General features: G+C 44.6%; 1 protein-coding gene across 1 annotated transcript in view; it reads right to left on the bottom strand.

Annotated features, from left to right (window-relative positions):
- The window catches only part of LAMC1 (laminin subunit gamma 1), a 76,248-nt gene extending 54,789 nt beyond the window's left edge, over positions 1–21,459 (bottom strand). Inside the window, exon 1 of the mRNA XM_023931649.2 lies at positions 20,789–21,459. Within this exon, the coding sequence (XP_023787417.2) occupies positions 20,789–21,179 (391 nt within the window). The 5' untranslated portion in view covers positions 21,180–21,459. The remainder of the gene's footprint in view (positions 1–20,788) is intronic.
- Positions 21,460–23,461: the final 2,002 nt, after the last annotated feature.

Raw genomic sequence — 23,461 nt, 5'->3', positions numbered from 1 at the left:
AGAGCAGCTCGGCTTTTCACTGCACTTTTGCAAGAGAAACCATGTCATTTGCCACAGCTGTTGAAGTCCAGACATTTACAGCCAGGTGAAGACCACTGATCTCTGGGTCTGCCTTTCTTAGTTTTATTTTTTTTTAATAAAAAATTTACTAGCTATAACACCATATAGGATAAAAATAACAGTGTTATTTGTTGGTTTTTAAATGCAAAATAGTCATAAGCAAAAATCTGGAAAGAAACATGAAAAAACCCTGGATCTCTTTCACAGATTTTCATTGCTTTCTACACTTTCACCTCCCACACAGTTTTGCTTCTGTCACACACTAAAAGCAAAATTAATAATTATGTGGAGATTCCCAAGCTGGTACAAAGCCACAAGCAGGAAGCAGCTCTGGAATACAGGGGTTTGGCAAAACACAGTGAGAAACCACAAAGAAGAAAAGAAGTCTTGGACATGAGTGTCGCACTGTATTAGGAACGGTGAAAGTGATGACACAGACTCTCTAGCTTTAGTTGCAAAGGAGAGTACCTTTTATTCTTCCAGATCTTATTTTATAGACAGTTCCGAGAAGGTCCAAAAAGGTAAACCTTTCACTGGTCATCAAACCAACACATCACCATCATTAGACAGTTAGAAACAACACCCCTTGACTGTTTCTTGCAAGTAAACAACAAGGTGACAAACAACACCTGCAAAGGTTGTTTTCTTTCTCTAAGGACTGTTTGGATTCCTCCTCATGATTTCCCAGGTCACAGTGAGGAAGTTATGTGCTTGACTTTCCCACAGGCTCAAGCTAGTGCCTGAAGCCTAAAAATCTCTTATTTGACCACTGGCAGTTCCCACACATGAGAGGCAAGACAAACACTAAAACCAAGTGGCTGCAACAGCTGTTCCACTTTGAGTCTCATTGTCTTCCACAACTATGGAAAAGGTATTGAACAGAAATGCACTGGAAGCAAAAAAGGAAAATATTATAAAGGAATGGAATGAAGTACCTCTTTCCCCCAACAGCTAAGGAGCTAAAGCTTGCTGTACCAACCTGGCAACAAAGTTCCCAGGGAAAAACCAGGCTGCCAGCTATATTCCCAAATTTAGCACAGAAATAATCATGACCTATGGCAGTGACTATTTCATAACTTACAACCACAAGGATAAATAGAAGCTTTAAAAAAAGGCTTACAGAAGCATGCTACTTATTTGAACTCCAAAAAAAGCCTCAGCATAACAGCATTTTCTCAAAAAAAAAAACCCTGTAATCCCCACTATTTTTTTAAAGGAAGTTGAATGCTCTTCAACTAAAAATCTCCAGATATATTAAAATAATTTTACAATTAACTTCTGAAGATGAAAAGTACATGTATGCACTCATTCTGAACACATTTAGTTGTGCTCCATGTGAAGTCAGGGAGCAGTGCTTCCCACCAGCTCCAGCCTGAGCATTGCCACACACCAACCACAGACAGCCAATAAAGCAATAAACTTTAGCACTTTTGGAACAAAGGCATGACCAGTAAGCAATAGGAAGTAACCCAGTTCTTTTTATCAATGTTTTTCATATACACTTTTAAAGATCTCTTTATATTATTAAGACCATCTGAAGCACAAGTCACAAACCTACATGGAAAGGAGCATCCTCCTGATGACGTACATATTATCTGATGATCATTCAGAGTCTGGGTGAGGAAGCACCATTAATTGCTCCTTATCAAAATACACACTTCCCTGCTAAGCTGGGAGCTGGAAGATTAGATTATCCTACTAAATCAGAGGGAGCCATCACATGAGGAGGCAAAAAAGACATCTGTGCAGTGCAATGGAAGGCAGAAGGAAGCAATCACTATGTTGCCAAAACCTGAACTTCAGGCACCCTCCCCCCTCCTTATTCCTACCATTTTAGGAAGGCTAACAAAAAAGAAAACCAAAATAGTGCAACCCCACAGCTTGTTACCTTCCCCTTATGTTTGGTTCATGTCCCAGTTTCGCACAGAACTGCAATTTCACACAAGTTACAGGTGACTTTCACAGGACAGTATCTGGCAAGTGCCCACGAAGGCCTGACATAAGCCTGTGTATCTACTCACACCATCAGACACACTGAAATAAAAACAGTGTGGTCACTGTTAAGATTTCCACAATGACAAAATGCAGATATTAACAGCTGGCAGATGTTGTAAAGAAAACAGCTTGAGATGGGAGAATCAGGAAATTGCTCTCTATCATTCCATGCACTGCTTACATCTGAAATCTTGTCTCTGCAACCACGATGGCGAGAGATACTTGTGGTTCAGGTTTGTGTTTGGGGACATAGCTTCACAGTTAAAAAATCCCACCAAATATATGTCCTTCCTGCCTTTACCTTCTCATCTGAAAGGCACAGCTTTGGTTTAGGGCAAGCTTGGCAAAGTTAGGGGTCCTGAAAACAAAGAATTTGGTTTTTACAGCAGTTACAACTACTGGGAAAAGGGAAATTGCAAAAAATTATTTTCTGTATGGTACAGATCATTACATTGTCATTTTTTTCTCTGTATCATCACTTGTGCCTTGTTCCCTTATGCATGCCTGCACAGCAATCGACAAGAAAAAAACCCCAACTCTTCAGAAATCCCAAGCTCAGTCAATTATTTAGAATAATCATACAACCTAGTGAATACTAGCACACTCACTAATCACTCAATTTATCCAAGAGTCAGTCTCTTCTTAGCTCAGAAGAGCAGCTCCTTAGTATGGGTTCAAGAGGACATCAGTGAACACAACTCCTTCCAAAACTTGGTGCTTCTTAAAATACAAGACATGCTTCAGCTTTCAGTGAGCCTGTCAACACCAACACAATAGCCCTGCCTTGAGTGCTCTATTTTTAACATTTTCCATCCATGCAAAAGACAACTATTTAATAAATCTAAAGGAAGTGTAACTAAATGAAAGAGTTGAACAGAACTTTCTTCAGGACCAGCCCAAATAATACGAGCACAAGCCACAACTGTAGGCAGCCCGAATGACATGCAGAGATTACTGAACTACAAACATATACTGGCCTCAAAGACAGGAGAGATGCCAAAAACTGATGCCTGGTCAACTGGGGGCACATGGCAGAGTTCAATCTGATGCAAAAATCAGTGCCCTATATGCTCATGGATGCAGTGTCTGTCACCTGGTATGGCTGCCATTAAGAATAGGTGCTATTCTTAAAGGATAAAGCTGACCTTAAATGGCTCCCTATTTATTGGACACATCTGGTCTCTTTAATTTTCCTAACAATGTCTAGGATGACTGTAAATCAGAGTGCTTGCAGAGCTCTTTAACCCCCCTTGGCCTGTGTACATGTGTGCATGTTATATTTAACTAACAAGCCCTTGCTTGCCTTGCTGGCAGGATTCAGCTTGTGCTGGAGCTGGAGACACCCTGCTGCAGAGCAGTCACAAACTCACTGCCTTGAGAGGTAAGGATGCATTCAGCATCAAAAATAAAAATATACAGAGATTTTTCAGTCTCTCCCAGCAGGAAGGAAGGGCTCAGCACTCCCAAAAGCCCCAGCAAGACTCTGCAACTTACATTTTCTAGTGACTTCACACTGCTTTTGAAACTGATCCCACTCTGGACAGCTTCCAAGCATTGTGTGGGGAGGAGGGAGCTGACTCTTCACCACCATTCCCCCAAATGTGAGTGAGAGGCAAAGATGAAATTGCACTGCAATGCTGTGCCTGGCCTTGTAAAAGAGCTTTCCCTGATCTGATGGAAGAGCATCTGTCCACATGCTCTGCTTCCAACCAGGAATAAACCAGAAATGTCCTTGGTGCACACCCTACACAAGCACCCCCACAACCTGAACACCCTATTGATCTCAGTATCCCTTCCCAGCACATCAGAGGCAACTCCAGGTCAGCAGATTGGCTGGATCTTTCCAGCAAGAGTGGACTGGGCAGGAACTGCTGCATACCCATGCAAAAATGCATTGCTTTGGGAGTTTTCTTGCTCATCTTTAGCTCTGTGTGGGCAGGACACACACTAAAGGGAGACCTCAGCAAGAAAAGCCCTCAGGTGTGCTAAACTTGTTTTCCATTCCTCCAGGCACCCAGAAGATTAAGCAAGTAGGTGAAAGTTGCATAAAAACCCCTCAATCCTCTCTTTGGGACCAATAAATACAGTTTGTTTGCAGGATGAAAGAACAGTTTTTTTGGTCCCCAAAACCAGAAGGCATTACCATATTTGTAACTATGAACTGCAAAGATTTATCAGCATCCATTGGTTGTCTCTGTTTGAAGACCAGCTGTGTACAGGTGGCAGGTGACTTGCAAGAAAACCTCCTCCTAGGAGACACACATGCCAACTTTTGTTAAAAAGCTTCCTAAGAGATGAAAAGAAAGAAATGCTGATGCAACAGCAAGATTGGGTTAATTACTGTCTTAGTAATTAACCCAAATCACTTCAGCCTCCCTCTCTCCTTAACTCTTAGATATGCAATGAATATCAGAGGTGCAAAATTCCTTCATGGGTTTTATTTAATCCATCACCATGAGAACTTTGAACTCATGAACCGAAAAGCAAGTTATTATGGTGTTATTAATTCCAAAATGAGTAAGCCTATAATTTTAATTGCATTGGAATGCACTACCTCCATCTTCAGCATAATTTATGGGAAATTTTTACTTTTACATTATTTTTTTAGTAGCTCTTTGTGTTGAAATGCTTTAAAAAGACAAGCAAGTAGACCATCTATCAAGTGTTTCCTTAGTCTAGATCCATCTGTTCCCCTTGAATCTGCTTCTAGGCTAGTAAAGCAAATGCATAAATATCACTTGGCCCACTTAGCGGGTTATTATTTAAAAAAAAAAAATCTCATTATTACTCCTTATGCAAAGTCAGCTAAAACAGGCTAGGACAGCTCAATCTCCAAATAAATAGGTTTTGTATAAAGTAAAACTCTATAAGAATTCAGTTTTTTAACTTAAATACAGGCATGAACATATTTTCTATGAAAATCCTCCCCCAGAAATGTCCTCTGCTCTCTCAACATTTTTATCCTGTTTCTTGTTTCAACCTAATGAGTTGATCCCATGTGCAAGACGAAAAAGTGGAAATTTCAAATTGCTTGTTTCCTTCCTTTTATAGTCTGAGTTTTGAAAGCTCATAGTAGCTTCTCATAATCCAAAGTCCATACTTTTGAGTTTGTCTTAGCATCAGAGAATCCCCAAATGGTTTGAGTTGGAAGGGACATCAAAGCTCGTTTCACCCCCTGTCATGGGCAGGCATACCTTGCACTAGACCACATTGCTCCAAGCCTGGTCCAACCTGGCCTTGGATACTTCCAGGGATAGGGCAGACACAGCTTCTCTGGGTACCCTGTGCCAGGGCCTCGCTACCATCACAGGGAGGAATTTCTTCCTCAATTCTCATCATACAAGTTCTTCTAAAAAAGTTTTAGGATGTTTTCAAAATTGTCTGTGACTACTGCAAGTAAGTCCCCTGTCCCTTGGCTGTGCATCCTGGTGCTTCTTTCCCACCAGCCAGCACTTACATGGCCCCAGGCACACCTCAGTATCACCAAGGCCACCAAAAGCTTATTTTTCCATCAAATTAACTGCTGGCACTTAAGAAGCCAAGATTCAACTGATTCAACCAGCCAAGGGCTGCATGGGTCCTTGCCCCCAGCTGCAATAATTGGGCAGGGCTAAGAGACACCAGTATCCTTTGAGAGGCTGCAAAGCCACACCTTTATTCCTTGCTGCCCAGATTTCAAGCACTCCAATGAGCCCCAGGATAGCTATTCTGCAAGGGCACTGCACAATTCATGCACAATTCTGCCGTGCACTGTTATCACAGCAACTGAACACAAAGCATGACTGTCAGCAAGAAAGCCTTGGGTGGAGGAAGAAGAGAGAGGGGAAGCAGCAGATGTGGAGGACAAAAATGGTTTGGTGATACAGTACAGAGTTACATGTCAAATCTTGGAGCAGCTCCTGACAGAAAACCCAAGCCTCCACCAGCTCATCCTTATGGCTTATGCTTCATTCTGGAGAATTATAAAGTGATTTGGATTGGAAGAGATCTTTAAAGACCACCCAGTCCAAGCCCCTGAAAAAAGCAGGGACATCTGCAACTGAACACCCCATGCAGGTGGCTCAGAGCCCCATCCAACCTGGCCTCAAATGCTTCCATCCACTACCTCTCTGGGTAACCTGTTCCACTGTTTTACCACCCTCATTTCTTCCTTATATCTAGTCTGAATCAACCTTGCTTTAGTTTACAAACATACCCTTGTCCTATCACTACAGGCCCTCTTAAAAGGTCTGTCCCCACCTTTCTTATTAGTTCCCATTAAGTACTGAAAGGAAGAAGTTTAATGATGATTTGATTGTTTTATCTTGGTAACATCAAAAAAAACAATGATGTGTGTTCTTCAGGCACAGTAAATGAAGATGTTTCAGGAATTCCTTACCAATTATTTATTAATCCTTTTAAAATTACTTATTCAGACTGACCAGTAATCTTTCCCAATAAGGATATGAATCTCCCCCTTCAAAACCTTTGAACATGCCTTTCTAAAGGATGCAGAGAAAGCATACAGACCTAGGAGTTACACACTTTTAACTATTCAAGCTTATTTTCACTTCAAAGCAAACCTCTGCTACTAGAACTTCATTAATTAACCATTACCTCTATGACAAAAAGCATATCATGTTCCACTCTGCAAACCATGGTCACTTGGTCTAAAGGCTTTTCTCTGCAAGTGTCTTAGGTTGCAATGCAAGATGTAACCAAAAGCATGTATTCTATTACCATCCTAAAACCACGTGTGGCAGTGTTTTTTATCTCTTCCACAACCCATCCTCCATCCAGGAGGATATCTTCTGTTAATGGGCCATTGGGTCTCACTGCATGAGTGATAAAGTATCATTAACCCTTTGTGAGATGCTCCACGAAGGGGGCAGAGCCAAGCATTCCTACCTGGATATAATCAGACTTGGAACACCACAGTCAGCCTTCCTCTACTGGATTCACAGAGGAAGACTGGACCCAGCTACACCACCACTGGACCTTTGGAGGAAAATTACATCCTTCTACAGGATCATTGCTTCAACAGAACCACATCTGTCACTCCAGGAGGACTGTAGCCACCATTTAATCAGACTGCTACCAACACCCTGACCAACAGGGTGTCAGGTTGTATTCTGACTCTGTCAGAGGTTTTCTTGTACTACTGCATTTTTATTTTAATTTTCCTAGTAAAGAACTGTTATTCCTATTCCCATATCTTTGCCTGAGAGCTCCCTGATTTCAAAATTATAATAATTCAGAGGGGGGAGGGTTTACAATTTTTTCCTTTTCAAAGGAGGCACCTACCTTCCTTAGCAGACACCCGTCTTTTCAAACCAAGACAGCAAGCAGTTGCAAGAAAATAAGGAAGTGGTTTCAGCATCTACCTCAGGAAGCAGGACATGCGAAAAGCCATCATGGATTTCTTCCTTATTTGTTTTTGAGGCTATTCTCATTTTACACCTGAGAAGAAGCCCTGTAGTACCACTGAAGCAACTGCCACTTCTTTCCCAAGAATAGCCAAACATCATGTAACTTGATGATGTCACCTTTAACAACCTCCATGCCTACTTTTCAGCCAAAACCTTTTGTAATCCATTACCGTTTTTGGAGAGTTACCTCTGCTGAAAGTCAGCTTTCAGACGTCAGCAGGAGAAAAGCAAAAGTTGATAGATTTCAACAGTATGCTTTAAAATAAGCTTCCCTTGAACACAGGTACCTGAACAAAGCAAGACCAGAGACTGCTACAGGAACACAAACTTGATTTCTCCATTCACATTTGTGTTAGTTTAAAACAGTCTGGGGTTTTTTTTGGTGGGTAGGGGAAGTCACAGAGACAGCTTCTGAGAGAAAAGCTGCTCAAAGCTTCTGCTATGTTTGTTGCACTATATTAGGAATGGTGAAACACAACACTGAATCTCTTAGCTGGGTTGCACAAGAGAGCAAGTTTTATCATTCCTGATCTTCATTTATAGACAGGTCTGAGAAGGTCCAAGAGGTAAAACTCTCACTGGTCATTAAACCAACACATCACCATTATTGGTCAAGTGAGAACACCACCCCTTGACTGTTTCTTGCAAGTAAACAACAAGGATCTAAACACCACCTGCAAAGGTTGTTGTCTTTCTCCAAGGACTGTTTGGATTCTTCCTTATGCTTTCTCAGGCCAGAGTGAGAACCTTGTGTGACTTGGTTTCATGCAGGCTCTGTGCTCCCTGCCTGTTTTCAGCATCCATACTATGTCCCGAAGAACTATCTCTGAAGCTCAGACGATTGACATGTTGCTGGTCCAATTAGAAAAGTTGGCAATGCCTTTGTGATGACACATATTTAAGAAGGAAAAAAACCACGCAGAGTTTTTTTTCTTTTTTCTGAGAGGTGGGGAGGCGATGAGATTTGAGCACTCCTGGCACTGGGAGCAGCCATGTGGCTGGGGCCATACAAAAGCCCTTTGGGTTTTTTTCCCCCCTCCTCTGCTCAGCTATAGCAGAGGAAAATAAGTTAAGTGCCTGGCTTTTGGCCAGTGTCCAATCACAACATTTCAGACTCCTACCAGCAGATTTTTTAAGCAAGCCAGCACCCATGTCACTCCTCAGAGGGGTGTCACAGAAAACATTTTACCCTGCTATGCAAGTCGCACACACAGAGCAGAGATGTGAATCAAACTCTTCATGCTTTCACATCCTCCATGAGTCCAGTGACAACACCAACTCATTTCCTGGAGGTTTCTTCCCACTGGTCTCTTGCGGTTTCCCTGAAGCCAAGAGCAGCCTTCTGCAGGGGGCCAGAGGAAACAGCAGGGTGCTGAGCACCAGGGATGCCTGCTCCAAGCAGCTGTGTATTTGTTTGCAGGAAGGACAAACACCAGTGGACTGCCAGCACTGCTATGTGTTTCAAAGACTCATGCAATTTAGCCAGGCACATTTCAAATTTTCTGGTACACAGCAGATTAACAACTCCAAATTCTATCCCTTTGGCTGAACCACCTCTCTTCCCACAATTGATCTCTGTATTCCCAGCATTCCATATACCTCCCATCGATGGGATCATCCTTCCAAACACTTCATTCCCTCCCACTGCTTTCAAGTCAACTTTAACTTTTTCTGGGTAATAGCAATAATGAAAATCAGGATTTGTAGAACGGAAAAGCTGGAGGACAGGGTCCCTCCCACCCACCAGAGCAGCAGGTTAATGTTGTAACATGCAGTTCACAGAAGAACATACCACAGCCCTGAAGTTACAAAACAGACTGAATGGCTGATAGGAAAAAAGTAATAAATTCAGACAATTAATGAGGAGACATATTCAGTACAAAGTTTCACAACAGGAAGAGCTGAGATTCCTACAAACATTTTTAACCTTTTCCACATAATAATAATAGTGACACTGTCCAGGCAGAGATCAGTGTCAGACCACAGCACTGTTCCAACTGCATATCCAAATCCTCAACTAATTAACCATTAATTAGCTGAGTAACTACAACAAAGCCAGAGCCAACTGCTCCAAGTGCACCAGAAAACGAGCCCAGTGCCCTCCCTGGCACAAGAGTTTTTACGAGGACTGTACCCAAAGTTCTCGGTCTCTGCTGGTGACTGTGGTGCTTGTGAGCTGCCAGTGCCATAGATGCACCTTAGCTGTTCCAAGCAATTTTCAACACCATGGGGCTATGAATTATGAGCAAAACATGACTTACCATCGATAAAACATGTTTTTGCTGTGATTTGCTTAAACTTGCAGAAAATCAAAGCACAGAAAGGCAACAAACCTGGTTTTGGGAATCTTGTGATATTCTTTCCCAGGGCTACCCTTGTTCTTTCAGAGCCACAGACAAATGCATTTTCCTAGAAAATTCTAAATGTATCACTAGATATTAAATTAAAGATCTTCTAAGATTGCCTCTTGGATTTTTTTTTTTATATGAAATTGTGTGCTCCATACTCAAAAACTGGTGGCAGTCTGCCACGGAAGAGAGAACCAATGTGGGGTGCAAAAGAATGTCCCAAGTTCATGATTCACAGCCTTTCCAGCATCTCCCAAAAAAGTTGTGGCTTCTCCTGACACATCTCCTGACACAGCTCCTACATCTTACAAGGAACGGAAGTATAGGAAAATAAGGCTACAAGGAAATATGTGGAAAAGAAAATACATCTTAAGTTGCGAACAGTAAAAAAGGCCCTTACTTCCTAAAAGTGCTACAAAGCTTTTGGAGTCATCTCTGTATCACTAATTCCAAAATTATCTGCATTTTGTTCCATAAAAAAACAGAGTTTAGCTGCCCCAGGACTGGCCCTGCTCACCCCACTGCAACATGGGCCTGCCCTTGGGAGGGAGGGTGTGAGAAAGGGGCAGCGCGCACACAGATGTGTGCAGAGTCACTCTGCTTGGAAAGCAGAAGGGCAGCGACTCATGTAATGCCAGAAATTTGATCAGTAAACTCATGCCTGCAGAGCAGGGATGGAGGGCACAGAAGAGCCATGCCAGTGCCCAGCAACCCTCCCACCTCCACCTGCAACACCAGAAGAGCAAGGCAGAGACATGGAGGGCAAGCAGGGGAAAAAAAACTAGATTTCATTAAGACATTACATGATGATAGTGGGTCCTCACTTTATTTAGAATTCACATTTCACTCTGGCAATGGCATCAGCTCTGCAGCAGCGGAGGGCTCTGCCCTACCCTTGTAGCCCCAAATCTCTTTACTCCAAGCTTTTAATATTTTCTTCACAACCCTGGTGGAAATCAACAGAGACAAACATTTGCTTTTATGACAAAAAAAATGTCTTCGATTAAGAAAACTTGGGAGCTCTCCCCCAGTCCCTAACACATGCAAGATGAGAAACTATGAAGTAATACTGAGCATTTAAAGATTTTGAACTTGCATTGTATTTCTCAGTCTAACCAAAATGAAACCACCAGCAGCTCGTCTGTACACATGTATAAAGCATGAGTGTATGAGGGCAGCATCCAAAGCTGCTGCCAGGACTAGAACTGTGGGAGAACTCAGCTAAAAAACCTCATCCCAGGAAGGGGGTTACCTTCCCAAACTGCACAGCCAAGGGACATCTCAGTACCAGGAAAAAAGGAGTGGGAAGGAGTAAAAGCCCAGAAAGACTGCAAGGAGCTTCAGGAAGGAGAATGGGAGAAGGGGACAGAAATCACAAGTAAACAGGTAATCTGCAAGCTTCAAGCAACCACAGACTTCAGCAACAGCTTCTTAACAAGTTCATCAAGTAGATTCAGTGTTGAGAAATCCCTTGCCCTATGTAACTCCAGCGAGGATAACAGGAGCCATGAGACCCAGGAAGGCAGACAGCGAAAGCAGAGAAACCAGCAGCTGGAAGGGAAGCATCAGCTGCTGTCACACAATAAAAGGAGATTGCTGGGCCAAGCCCAGCAACTTGACTGCTACAGCCAGGAGCAGGACAGAGGGAGACACACTAGAACCTTAAAAATAACCACATTTTTTTTCAGAGGCTGAGAGGCAAGGGCAGCAGGCAGGGCAGTCTTATCAGGGCTACTCCCCAGGGGCCAGCCCTGCAAATTGCTGGGAAGAAAATCCCATTGCAACATCCCACCAGACGGGAGAATGCAAAGGACTGCAGATGAAAGTACTATAAATAATCATTATAATAAGAGCTGACCACACAGGTCCCACGACAAGAAGACTTTCTTTTCTCTCAGTCAAACAATCACACTTAAAACTGACATCAAGAAGCATTTGATGGTACTTTTTCCAGAAGGAAAAATTCCACTTTCATTCCACTAATCTCAATAAGAGATACGCCCAACACAAACTGAGCCTTTCACAGCATGCGACTTATACTGTATTTACAAGGTTGTGGCTTATAAGAAAGCATCAAGAAAATAGCCCCTTCATCTGTCTTGAAGAGGTTCATTTCCTTAAAAAGACTCCATATCTTTTATTTCAAAGATAAGAAAAATTCACCTTCCTGAAACACAGTATACAGGGACTGGAAAGAATTTTTTTAAAAGTTAAAAAACAACCTGTTGGACAACCCTGATATTTTTCCCCCACCAATATAAACCAAACTGGCCCAAGCGCAACATGCTGCACAAGCAGTTGCTCACTTTGGTAGGAACAAGGTCTTTTCCGATGCCAAGCAGGTTGAGCTATAAAGCAGACCTTGAAAAAAAAACTTGTAAGAAAGCAGAGTGGTTAGAATTGGGCTGGTGCCAAGCCCAAACTCCACAGTGCTCCCTCAGCCTTGGAGCAGCCAAAGGAATGAGCATTTCAGGTAACTCACTGGGAAGCTAAGGACTACCATGTTCAGCCAGCCACTGCCCACTTGAACAATCTCTGTTATCAAGCAGGTTTTAATATTTGGTAGGTTTAAGGGGTTTTGGGGTGTTTTTTTAAGAGGTGCTCTTTCCATTACAGAGGGCTAATTGTAAAGGAAGGGTCAGGTCTGCATGCTTTCTGCTTCAGGCCAGGTGCCACTCCTGAAGCCATTTAACAGCTCTGCACCTTGGCCTTCCCACAGGAGTATCTCAAGCTCCCAGGGATGAATAGCCATTTACCTTGTTCTCCTATAAAACACAAGACTCACTACAAAGCCAAGTCAGACAAACAGTTCTCCAAGCACACCGAAGTCTGTAGCAGAATTGAGAAGTCTGCAGAAAGCTGAGCCAAGAACCCACAATCCCTCGGTCTTTTCAAGTTCTCAATTTTTGTGGCTCATGTTTATTTTAATAGTTTGTTGTTCATGGTTTTATGGTTTGTTCCTATGTTCCCCCATGTTTCCTCCAGAGTTGGTTTGCCCCCAAGTTGTATCTTCCCCGATGCTGCCAATCATTGTGACCCATCCCCTTATTCCAGTACCTTCCCTGTCGCTGTAAACCTTGCCCCTTGTTCTGGACCCTTCCCTGTCAATCTCCTGTTAGCCCAGCCCCTTGCAGTACCTCCCCTTAGGAATTCCCCCTATTCCCCAAGGCCCAATTGGACCATGTGACTGTCCCTCTTCTCCCCCTTTTCCCTATTAGATCCTGAATTCTAATCCACTCCTCTCACTCCTCTCTCCTGGTTTCCCTATTGGTTAATTGTTTGTACCCACCTTCTGTAACCTCCATGTATTTAATCCCGTGCACAGAGGGCCTGGGGACTCTTCTGTCCCTGACCCCTTCAGCCTCAATAATCCTTTCCCTGCTGGAACCTCATACAGAGAGCCTCCTCCTTATTCCTTTGCCTGACCCCTGATACTGGTTAGCTATCCTGCACCATAGAGCAAGTTGCTCTAAAAGTTCTGCCTGCAGTATATCCCACACCAAGGCAATTCCCCACACCTGCCATGGCACCGGTGTCATACTTGGAGCTAGCCTGGGATCTGGTGGACTGCGTCACTCAATATATCATCTCTACAAACACTTTAAAAGTCTTCCCTTCCCTCACAAAAACACCAAACCCCCAAGCAACTGTACAAATAAGGCCTCAAGCACCCTGGAAATGTACCTCCCATGTACAAGATGGTACTAGCTTACCTACCAAAGGAGAGAAAAAAAAAAAAAAAATAAAGGTCCAAGAACAGTGTTTGGACAGTTTTTGGATAATGTTTCTAAAAGAGGAAATTTTGAAATTCTCCATTGTTTAATACAGCTGTGTTATGTCAGAACTGCAGGCATGATTGCCACTGGAAACAACTCTTTAATGACTATCACACCGGAATATCTAAAACAAGTAGAAGCATGGAAACAAAAAGTGCTTTGCTACCCAGTTTCAAACAGAATGCTGAAGACCACTGAATAATATATCAGGGGGTTGGTGGGAATTTGGGTTTTTTTTGGTGAAAGATATATCAAATAGGGCTGGGCTGATAGAAAAAAAAAAAAGGCTTTAAGTAAAATTACCTTGTTATTTCAGATGCTTTTACAGCTGAAGAGTTTTCACCATTTTCCAAGCTTCTACATAAGAGTAATTCCTAGAAGTTACTATGTTTTACCTCTAAAGTACCTAAAAGCCCACTAAGGCTACCAGCAGCTTGCACCTTCAGTCTGGCAAGCTACAAAAGGCAGTTTGTCCTCTCAGTATTCCTGGCAAGAGATTATTCTAATATTACAATGAGTTTCAAATGCAGCTAGTGATCTCCTCAACACAAGCAGCTACATTCATCCCTGACTTAAAGGCTGTAAAGCTTGATTTGACACACACATGACTATGCTGTATCTGGGGGCAGGAGGGGAAACATTTTCCTTTCTGTGTAGTGGGACAACAGAGACAGCAAGATTTGTGCAATTTATTGGAAAACTATGAAACTTATGTTATTTTCTAATCAACATACACCGTGGCAGCCACCAATAAGCAAGATCTCATGGTTAAGAGATGTGTAATAGCAGGCTGCAATGGTTCTTCGCATGCGGGAGCTTACACAGGAGGCAGCAGCCCAGGTAAGCTTCCAAAGGTTATTAGAGACCAGAGAGGGTGACTTTAGATGTGGTGTTTAACATCCCAGAACCCATATCCCAGAGAACCCACAGGAAGAACATGGAGCCAGATGGTAAAAATCACTCAGCATGGCCTCACCAGTGGCAGTGAGCATTGAATTAGGGCCCCAGGACACAAGCAGGAGGTCTTAGCCGGACAAAGGTGGTAAGCATAATGCTCACAGCCCTTCTGCTTATGGTGAATCCAAGACCCAAGTTTCCCATCCCATCTATCGACTCTGGAAATTCTTTTCTCTAAGTGTTGTTTGCAGAGCAATCCCATTTTTCATTTCTAAGGGAAGCAGCAGTCTGAGATTTTCATTTGAAGACTCAGAGAAGGTCGCAAGGGCCTCCCAAAACATCAGGCTACAAAAGAAAGTACCTAAGTAAGCCAGAGGCTTTTCAGCATGCTATCAATTCTGAGCAGCTAACAGTTTCAAAGGTTTACACCTACAAAAGCAACTGGTGTGTGTGAAAACCTGCAACTAATTCTACCAACTCAGAGCAAGCACACAAATAGCAGCTGGTTTTGCAGCAAAATACCACACAGTCCCAGCTCTCTCCACCCTGCAAAGGAAGTGTTCTACCATGTATAGTATTCCCAAAGGCATTATTGCAGCAGCATCAGCATCCTGAGACAGAGTAAGAGAAAAACTTGGAATTTGAAGTGTACAGAGGAAGTGATACCTTTATATAAATGCACTGAATAGCTGCTGACCATTAAAAGCCCTGATCTCTTCAGTATTCATGTTGAAACCTGCAAAATGTAAATCAAGGATTTGCAAGACCAACTAAAATAGTGTCTCCCCGAGGGCTCCACAAATACCATGGCAAAGCCCAGGCTCCAAATACACCCTTAACACCGGCCCTGGATGTGGAAATGCCCTCCCAACACCTTAATTACCACTGAGTTTTTAAATTGCAGCTACACTAGGCAAAGCTTCACATGCATACACGCTGCTTGTTTGCACTTTACTATGGTTTTACTATGGTGGTTTCCCTAAGGAAAGCAGCAAACCACAGGCTCATAAAGTTTTAATGGGATAACTTGCAAACTGAGGGCATCACTGAACTGAATAAAACAGAGCAACTGCATCCCAGTGGTATAACCTACCTACTTAAGTCACATTTCATAGCTCTTCCTTCTGAAAAGAAACCCACTGGTTTTCTGTACTAACTCAAAAAAAACTCATCTGCTAAAAACAACGAGCAAATCAAGCCAGGGCTGAGCACAAGAACTGGCAACTTGCCTGTCTTTCCTTGTAAATGCCTTTAAAAGTATATATAACCAAGCATCGTCACTTTCCTCTGAGCCAAATAAAGGACTGAGTAGGTAAGTGAAGGAGACAGGCAATTAATTTCTTTGGGAACCAACAGTTTTCACAAGTTTTTCTTTATTTTATATATACAAGACATCATCCAGCTTGGTGACATGAGTTTCCAGGCTGGTCTATAGTAAGGACTTCAGGAGCCAACATTTCTAACCAAGGCAATCAGCAATTTCATCTTTCTTCTTGAAAGGCAGCCTACCAGAGAGCTGCTTCCAGCACCAAATACTGCCTCTTCTTCTGGAGCAATGAGAGAAGAGGCAGGAATTGATCTTTTCTGCCTTCCAGACAGTCCAGAATTCATAGCTGAAGCCACCAGCATCATTGGTAAAGCACATCTGGACACCATCCCTGCTGAGATGCAGCAGACAGTCAACTGCCACAGGAACACTAGACTGGACTGCTGCAAGCTCAAAGGCAGCTGATAAAAGCATGGCTGCTCTCAGTGGAGATGAAGTCACTCCACCATGAAACAGCCACCAGCATGCTAAGGAGGATGCCTCTTTGTCCAAGGAACAAAACTCTGGGATCACAATAGCTGAAATCAAGCAGATCTGGCCAGAAAGTAAAAGTGGTGGGGAAAAATGAGAGGTGGCTCTAGCAGAGCTGATTGGGAACACAAAGGCACATGTAGAAGTGAATTTTAAAAAGTGTAGAAGCAACAGAAAGCAATAAAGAAATTAGAGCTGCAGAAGGAAAAAGTGAGAATCTGCTCTGAAAAATGATACGACATCTGAAAAAACACAAACCTTTGCCCCAGCAAGAGCACCCAGCATCAAAAAAACCTCCATGTACCTCCATGCTATTATCTCTTTTACCCTTCTTCCAGTGTTCAAGGGAGCATCTTCAACACATAGCTTTGTTTCTGTGTGTCAGGGGTCTAAACAGAAACACTGTGCTCAAATGTATGCACACAAAGCACTGGGGAGATCCCAGAACTATCCCAATGCTCCCAGGACAAGCAAACAACACAGACAGTAAAAATAACATGACACTGGGGCTTCAAAAAAGAAGCAGACAACACACTGTAAGGCCTTGGCTTTCATCTTCTATTTGAAAGCTGGCACCACTGCCTCTAAGTTCCTTTTTTTAGGAATATATGGGAACTTAGTGGGAGAGCAGTAAGAAAAAAAAAGACTGTCTGGGTCAAATCTAAATCAGTAATAAATTCTGAGGAAATGGAAAATGGGAAAGACACAGGACACTTTTAAGAAAAGCGGAAGGACACAAATGCTCTCTCTCCTCTCAGTCACTAATTATCCAGACACCACCCTGAGAACAGTCTCCCACTTCTCCTGATTTACAGCTGCGTATTCGTGTCTCCAGGCCTCTTACTTACCCTTATTTAGGGAGAGTCTTAATACCCTTTCATACAAAGAGAAATAGCCTTTAGAACTCCAGATGTTCCAGGTGCAGGGAGTGGTAATTACCCCCATTCTCCTGTCCCCAGGGAGCACCCTAACTTGTGGACACAGAAGTTATCTCCAAACACTCCTGGGATCTGAATCTTTAACTCAGTAGTAATGATCCATGCTCTATCCATTTTTCTGTATCAGGCTTTGTGATGGCTCCTAGTCCCAAAACTAAAGTTTTTTAAACTTGTTTTGAACTGCAAATTGTAAGGAGATTCAAAGAAAGACACATTCGCATGTTGGCAACAGACCTGCAGTTCTTATTGACCTTTTGGAGGCCCCCCTGAAATGCTAATGCTGTTCTACATGGACTGAATATCGCTGTATGTTAATCAATACATCTCAAACTGCCAAAAAATTCAGCACAGGGTAGCACGTACATGAAACCTTAAGTCAATGCAGCTGGCCCTGACCAGGCACAAAACAGCATTAACCATTCAGAACACCCATGCTTTCAGAAATTAAGGTAACTGCAGCATCAAGTAAGTATATGGGTCTGAGCACAGGGCTTAATCCTCAAAGACCAGGCAGAATTAACTGCATGAAAGGGCTTTGCAGCCAGAATGCCTTTATGTCCTACTGAGTACATAAATACTTGTCAAGCTCTTTGCATCTTTCTCTTAGTGATGTCAATAATTAAGTGTCCCATAGACCATAGTGCCTGCGGGCACACAGAACTCAAACACAGCACCCAGCAGCTCACTCAAACAAAGATGGTTTTAAGACATCACAAAAGTAGGAAAGAACAACTGCTGCAGAGAAGTTTGGGGCATTTCAGGCTAAAAAGGCATTGTCAGTACTTGACAGCTCTTCAACCTGCCACCAAATCAGCAACACAGAGAGTCAAACAGCACATGTGCAGAGAGCTTAATGCTTTGCTGTTGTCATCTTAAAAAAAATTTCACCACCACTGTGCCCCCAACAAGCTTCTGATTCTTAAAATCTTTATACTAAAAATATCCCACCCAACAACCTAACTAGGAAAAATCAGACCAAAAAAAACCCTCAAATGTATCAGAGTTGGTCAGGCAGCTTCTGCTTTAAAGTTGTACTCTACTCATGAAACATGGCAAAGCAAATTCACAGAGCTCCAAGAGCCTGCAAACAAACCCAGAACACAAGTGAAAGTGTTGCAATGCTACAGTATTTCAAAGATGCAGTTGTTTTCAGCAAAGAAATGTGTACGTTTCATCAAAGCCCAGGACACAGTGCACTGCATTTAGAAATATACTGTTTTTCAAAGAACTCCCATATACATATGGATGTGCAAAACCAAGTACAGCAGTAATACAGATGGGTCCATACGTTTTGCCTTGGTAACGAGAATTACAATGATTGTTATTAAAAGAAGTTGAGATCTTTGCTTTCCAGGAGTCTTGAAAAAAAATAAAAAATCCTAATGTACATAGAAAAGAAGATAAAGAGGGACAATCAGATAGGCTTATTTGATATATTTATGCTGAAGCTCCAAACACAAGGAAACACTTTAGGGTACAGAGGCACTCCAGGCTTCTGGGACACATGGATGTGCTCACCAGGTGACCCCTGGTACAGGACTCCGTGCCATCAACTACATCTCATCAATGAAGGTACAAACTCGCACAAGATCCAGCTTTCCAAGCCCTAATACCTTTTTTCCCCTGAATTACACTGTTATTGATACTAAACTTAATGCTCAACAGCTGCTCTTGGTTAGAAGCTGTAAATGGCTGCAATGGGGCTTTCTTTAATATTTAGTTGATTTAATGGCATGAGGATATAAGTTGTGGTTTCAACTTTCTCTAGGCTGGTTTGTCTTCCAATTCTTAATGATTACTCCTTTTCCATGTCATGACAACTTGAATAAATGAATGAACATAAAAAAAAGCTTGTCCACAAACCAAAGTGAAGGCTAAAACACTTTATCCCAAAGGAACCTCTGAAACTGACAACCAATCAGAAAAGTCACCTTCTTTTTTTGACTGCCTGTTACAGTTCAGAAGCAATGCTAGCTGTTGACCCACCTAGCCCATCCAGTAATTAAAGGACAATGCTGGCACGGGACTAAGAGGACACACAGCAGATGTGTCCTAGCACACTGATTTCCCACAGTGCCAGCCACTTTTCACACCATCTTCCACCTGGATCTGAAGCTTGTTGTCTGGAAAACTCCATGATCCAATCCTGAGCTTGGCTGCATTGGGTTACCAGTTGGACTTGATCTTAAAGGTCTTTTCACAGAATCATAGAATGGCTTGAGTTGGAAGGGACTTTAGGCTCATCTCATTCCACCCCCTGCCATGGGCAGGGACACCTTGCACTAGACCACATTGCTCCTAGACCTGTCCAACCTGGCCTCGGACACTTCCAGAGATGGGGCATCCACAGCTCCTCTGGGCAAACCTGTGCCAGTGCTTCACCACCCCCACAAGGAAGAATTTCTACTATTTTTCCAACCTAAATGGCTCTATGATCCCTGGTGCATGGAGTGGGACATGATCACTGCAACCTGCTCCACTTCCAGCTGCTTCTGGAAGTGGAGCCTCTCTTGCAAACCAACAGCACCTCCAATACATACTGCAATGGAGCAAGCCCTGAAATATTCACTGGAGAATGCTGAAAATCAAGTTTACGAAGCACTGTTGAGCAGATGTGAGTAAAGCATCAGCTGAAGGGTGAAGAACCGGTGCAGGGCCAGACCCCTGGCTGAGGACATTCCAACACAACCATGGGATGCAGCCAGCACTGATTTAGACTTGGTGAACATGGCTGGGGACCTGCAGAGCAGGGATTCAATGATACCCCCTGAACGCTGGACTGCCCAGGGCCTGGTTATTGGCACTCACCCAGGCAGGATCCCAGCAATGCCCAGTGTGCAGGTGGCCTGTCAGCCCAGAATCACAGAATGGGGTAGGTTGGAAGGGATCACAGTGGGTCATTGGGTCCCACCTCTCTGCTCAAGCAGGGTCATCCCAGAGATCATGGCATAGGATTGTGTCCCAACAGGTCTGGAATACCTCCAAGTGAGAGACTCCACACCCTCTCTGGTCTCTGTTCCAGTGCTTGGTCATTGCACGGGGTATTAGTTGTCATGTTCAGGTGGAATTTCTTGGGCATCCATTTCTGCCCACTGTCTGTTGACCCATTGCTAGGTCCCAGGGAGCAGTGTGCTGTGTCCAGCCTCTGAGCACTCCCTGCAAACAGGGACAGACAGGGCTCCTCTCAGCCATCTCCTGCCTAAGCTAAACACTTCCACCTTGTTAGACAGATGCTCGAGTCCCTCCATCATCTCCACAGTCTCTGGTGAACCTGCTCCACATCTCTCTTTTCCTGAGGAGCCCAGATCTGGACACAGCATTCCAGATGTACTTCACTAGGCCTGAGGACAGGGGCAGGATCAGCCCTGGAAGAGCTGACTATGTTGGTCCTAATGCACCCGAGGACACCACTGTGCACAGGGCATGCTCCTGACTCCCGCACAGCTCGTTGTTCCCCAGGATACCCAGATCTTCTCCGCAGAGCTGCTCTTCAGCAGGTCATCCCCAGCCTGCGCTGGTGCCCAGGCTTACTCTTTCCCTGGTGCCCTCGCCCCCTCCCCATCCTTACCCAGGTGCAGCGTGAGGTTGACGGCGGTGGGGTGCTGCACGCCGGCCAGCATGGTGCGGCTCTGCCACCAGGTCGCGTCGGCCGGACTGTTGTAGTCGGTGAGGAACACGGCGCCATGGCTCAGGTGCGGCTGGGCGGCGTCGCAGAGATGGCAGGACTGGGTGACGCCGGTGACCCCGGTCTGCACGCAGTACTCCTCGGCCGGCGCCCCGCACGTGTGCGTGGCCAGCACCGTAGCGTTGAACGCCGCGTTCACAAACTCCGGCATGCAGCGCTGAGCCCGCCCGCTCCGCTCCTCCGTGCACTCGTCCATGGCACCGCCACACCGCGCGGGCACCCACAGCCACAGTACCCACAGCCACAGCGCCCAGCGTTCACCGCCGTCCCCCATGACGGGGCTGAGAGAGCCAGCGGGGTGACGCAGGGGAGTCGTTCGCTCGCCGGGTGCCACCGATCCGCGCCGGCCACAGGCTGAGACGGGCGAGGCCCGGCGGGGCGGGGCGGGCGCGGAGCAGGCCGGGAGCGGAGTCCCGCAGCGTAGCAAGGTTGGAGCTGCCCCCGCCTCCCGGAATGTGCCGGCTTAAAGCGGCGATGGCGGCTGTGGCCCCGCTAGCCGGTGGGGAGGTGTCTTGCCTTGTCCATCACGGCAGCGCGGGAACCAACACGGGAGTGACTACGCCAAAGCGCCGGGCCTGTCAGCGCCTCCGTAGCGGCAAACCCCACAAAGCTGCACCTTTTACACAATCACAATCATTCAGGTTGGAAAAGACCTCCAGGATCATCGAGTGCAACCTTTCACCAATCTCTGCCTTGTCAACCAGACCAGAGCCCTGAATGCCACTTTCGTTCGTTCCTTGGACACTTCAGGGATGGGGAATCCAACTCCCTGGGCAGCCCCTTCCACTGTCTAATTACCCTTTCAAAGAAGAAATTTTTCCTAATGTGAACCTCCCCTGCTCAGCTTAGAACTATGTTCTCTTGTTTTGTCACTTGTTTGCTGGGGTAAGACGCTGACTCCCCTTGGCTGGGTGATAAACGGGTCAGGAGACCAGCTCTTTTTAAAAATGCTTTTATTAAGCAGGACAGCTCCGGGATGGGGGCCCCAAGGGTCGCGTACACCGCCACTGCTCCCACTGGACACCGCAGAAGATGAGGATCCATGCAGCCCTGTCCCTAGGGCAGAGCTGGGCCTTCCTTCCTCGCGGGAGTCCCCAGGAGAACTCGTTCTTTAGGGCTCGTAGTCTAGGCTGTCATCCCAGTCGAGTCTCCTCGAGGTTATGTCAGCCTCTGGAGGGAAGTCAGGGGACTCCTCTGGGTCTTCCTTGTTGGATGGTGCTGGTTTTATTCCTTTCCTTTTGCGTGGCTTGTTGTTTTGGGGTTTTTTCCAGTCTGGGTGCATCCAATAAGTCTCTGGTCTCTCTCGTTTGCATAAAAGTCCGTATGTCATCTTCCTCCTCAGGACGGTACAGCAACTTGGGGCAGGGATACAATGTTGCCATGTGGGAGTCTGGGAGCAGTGGGGGCAGTGCCTGGCTGAACACAGAACATGAAACACAGGGTACAGCAACTTGGGAGAGGGGGCAGGGCCTGGCTGAACAAGGAACAAAAATATGGGGTACAGCAATTTGCAACAGGGGTACAAGGTAAGTAAGGGGTTTACAAACAGCAACTGTAACATATTATTCTTAACAGCTGCACCTTCCTGTCAGGCAGGGAGTTGTGCAGAGCCAGAAGGTCCCACCTGGACCTCCTTTTCTCCAGGCTGAGCCCCTTTCCCAGCTCCCTCTGCTGCTCCTGGTGCTCCAGATCCTTCTCCAGTTCCATTCCTTTCTTTGGACACACTCCAGCCCCTCAAAAGTAGACACAGAACTCAAGGTACCTCAGCAGTGCTGGGTATAGGGAAGGAATCACTTGCCTGGTTCTGCTGGTTCTATTTCTGATTCCAGAATCAGAAATAGATGCCACTGGCTTTCTTGCCCACCTAGACACATACTGGCTCATGTTCAGCCAGCTGTCGACCATCATCACCACCACCATCATCCTTTTTTAATTTTAATGCTTTTCATAGGGAAAAAAAAAAGTTTCTCAAGAAACATGAGAAAATTGATTGTGGGTTCCCAGTTAGGCTATGAAAAACCTGGATGGTTTGTGCCATCCAAGGACATGATCCTAAGCAGATCTGAGGGGACCTACCTCAGCTACTGTAATTTTTAATGAACTTTTGGTTGTTTCCCTACCATAAGTCCGATCTCTCTGTTGCTTAGAGGCATCAGCTCTATCAGACTTGGCCATAGACTGCATTACAGCTTTTAGCTATCCTAAGAGTTCCCTGCAACTTCTCAGGTTGAGAAATCATGTAAAGAGTGTGTAAAATCTAGAAAACCTGTAAAACAAAAATGTCTCTGCCCACGGCAGGAAGTTAGACTTGATGACCCTTAAAAGGTCCCTTTCAACCCAAGCCATTCTGTGAATCTATAACACTGCTTTTACAGGAGAAAGTGCCTCCAGAAACCTTCTCAGTAAACAGGAAACTCCTTGAGAAAAAATTGACAAGGGAGTCAAGGAAAGGCTTTGTAAATTTGGTTATATCCTGAAAAAGCCTGAATGCAGCCTATGTCTGAAAGAACTGGAAAAATACAGTCTGTTCTGGGGAAAAAAGCACATTATTGTTTT

The sequence above is a fragment of the Cyanistes caeruleus genome, chromosome 9, assembly GCF_971803275.1.
Source record: "Cyanistes caeruleus chromosome 9, bCyaCae1.hap1.1, whole genome shotgun sequence".
Classification (NCBI taxonomy): Eukaryota; Metazoa; Chordata; class Aves; order Passeriformes; family Paridae; genus Cyanistes; species Cyanistes caeruleus.
This window is presented reverse-complemented; position numbering and strand designations above follow the sequence as displayed.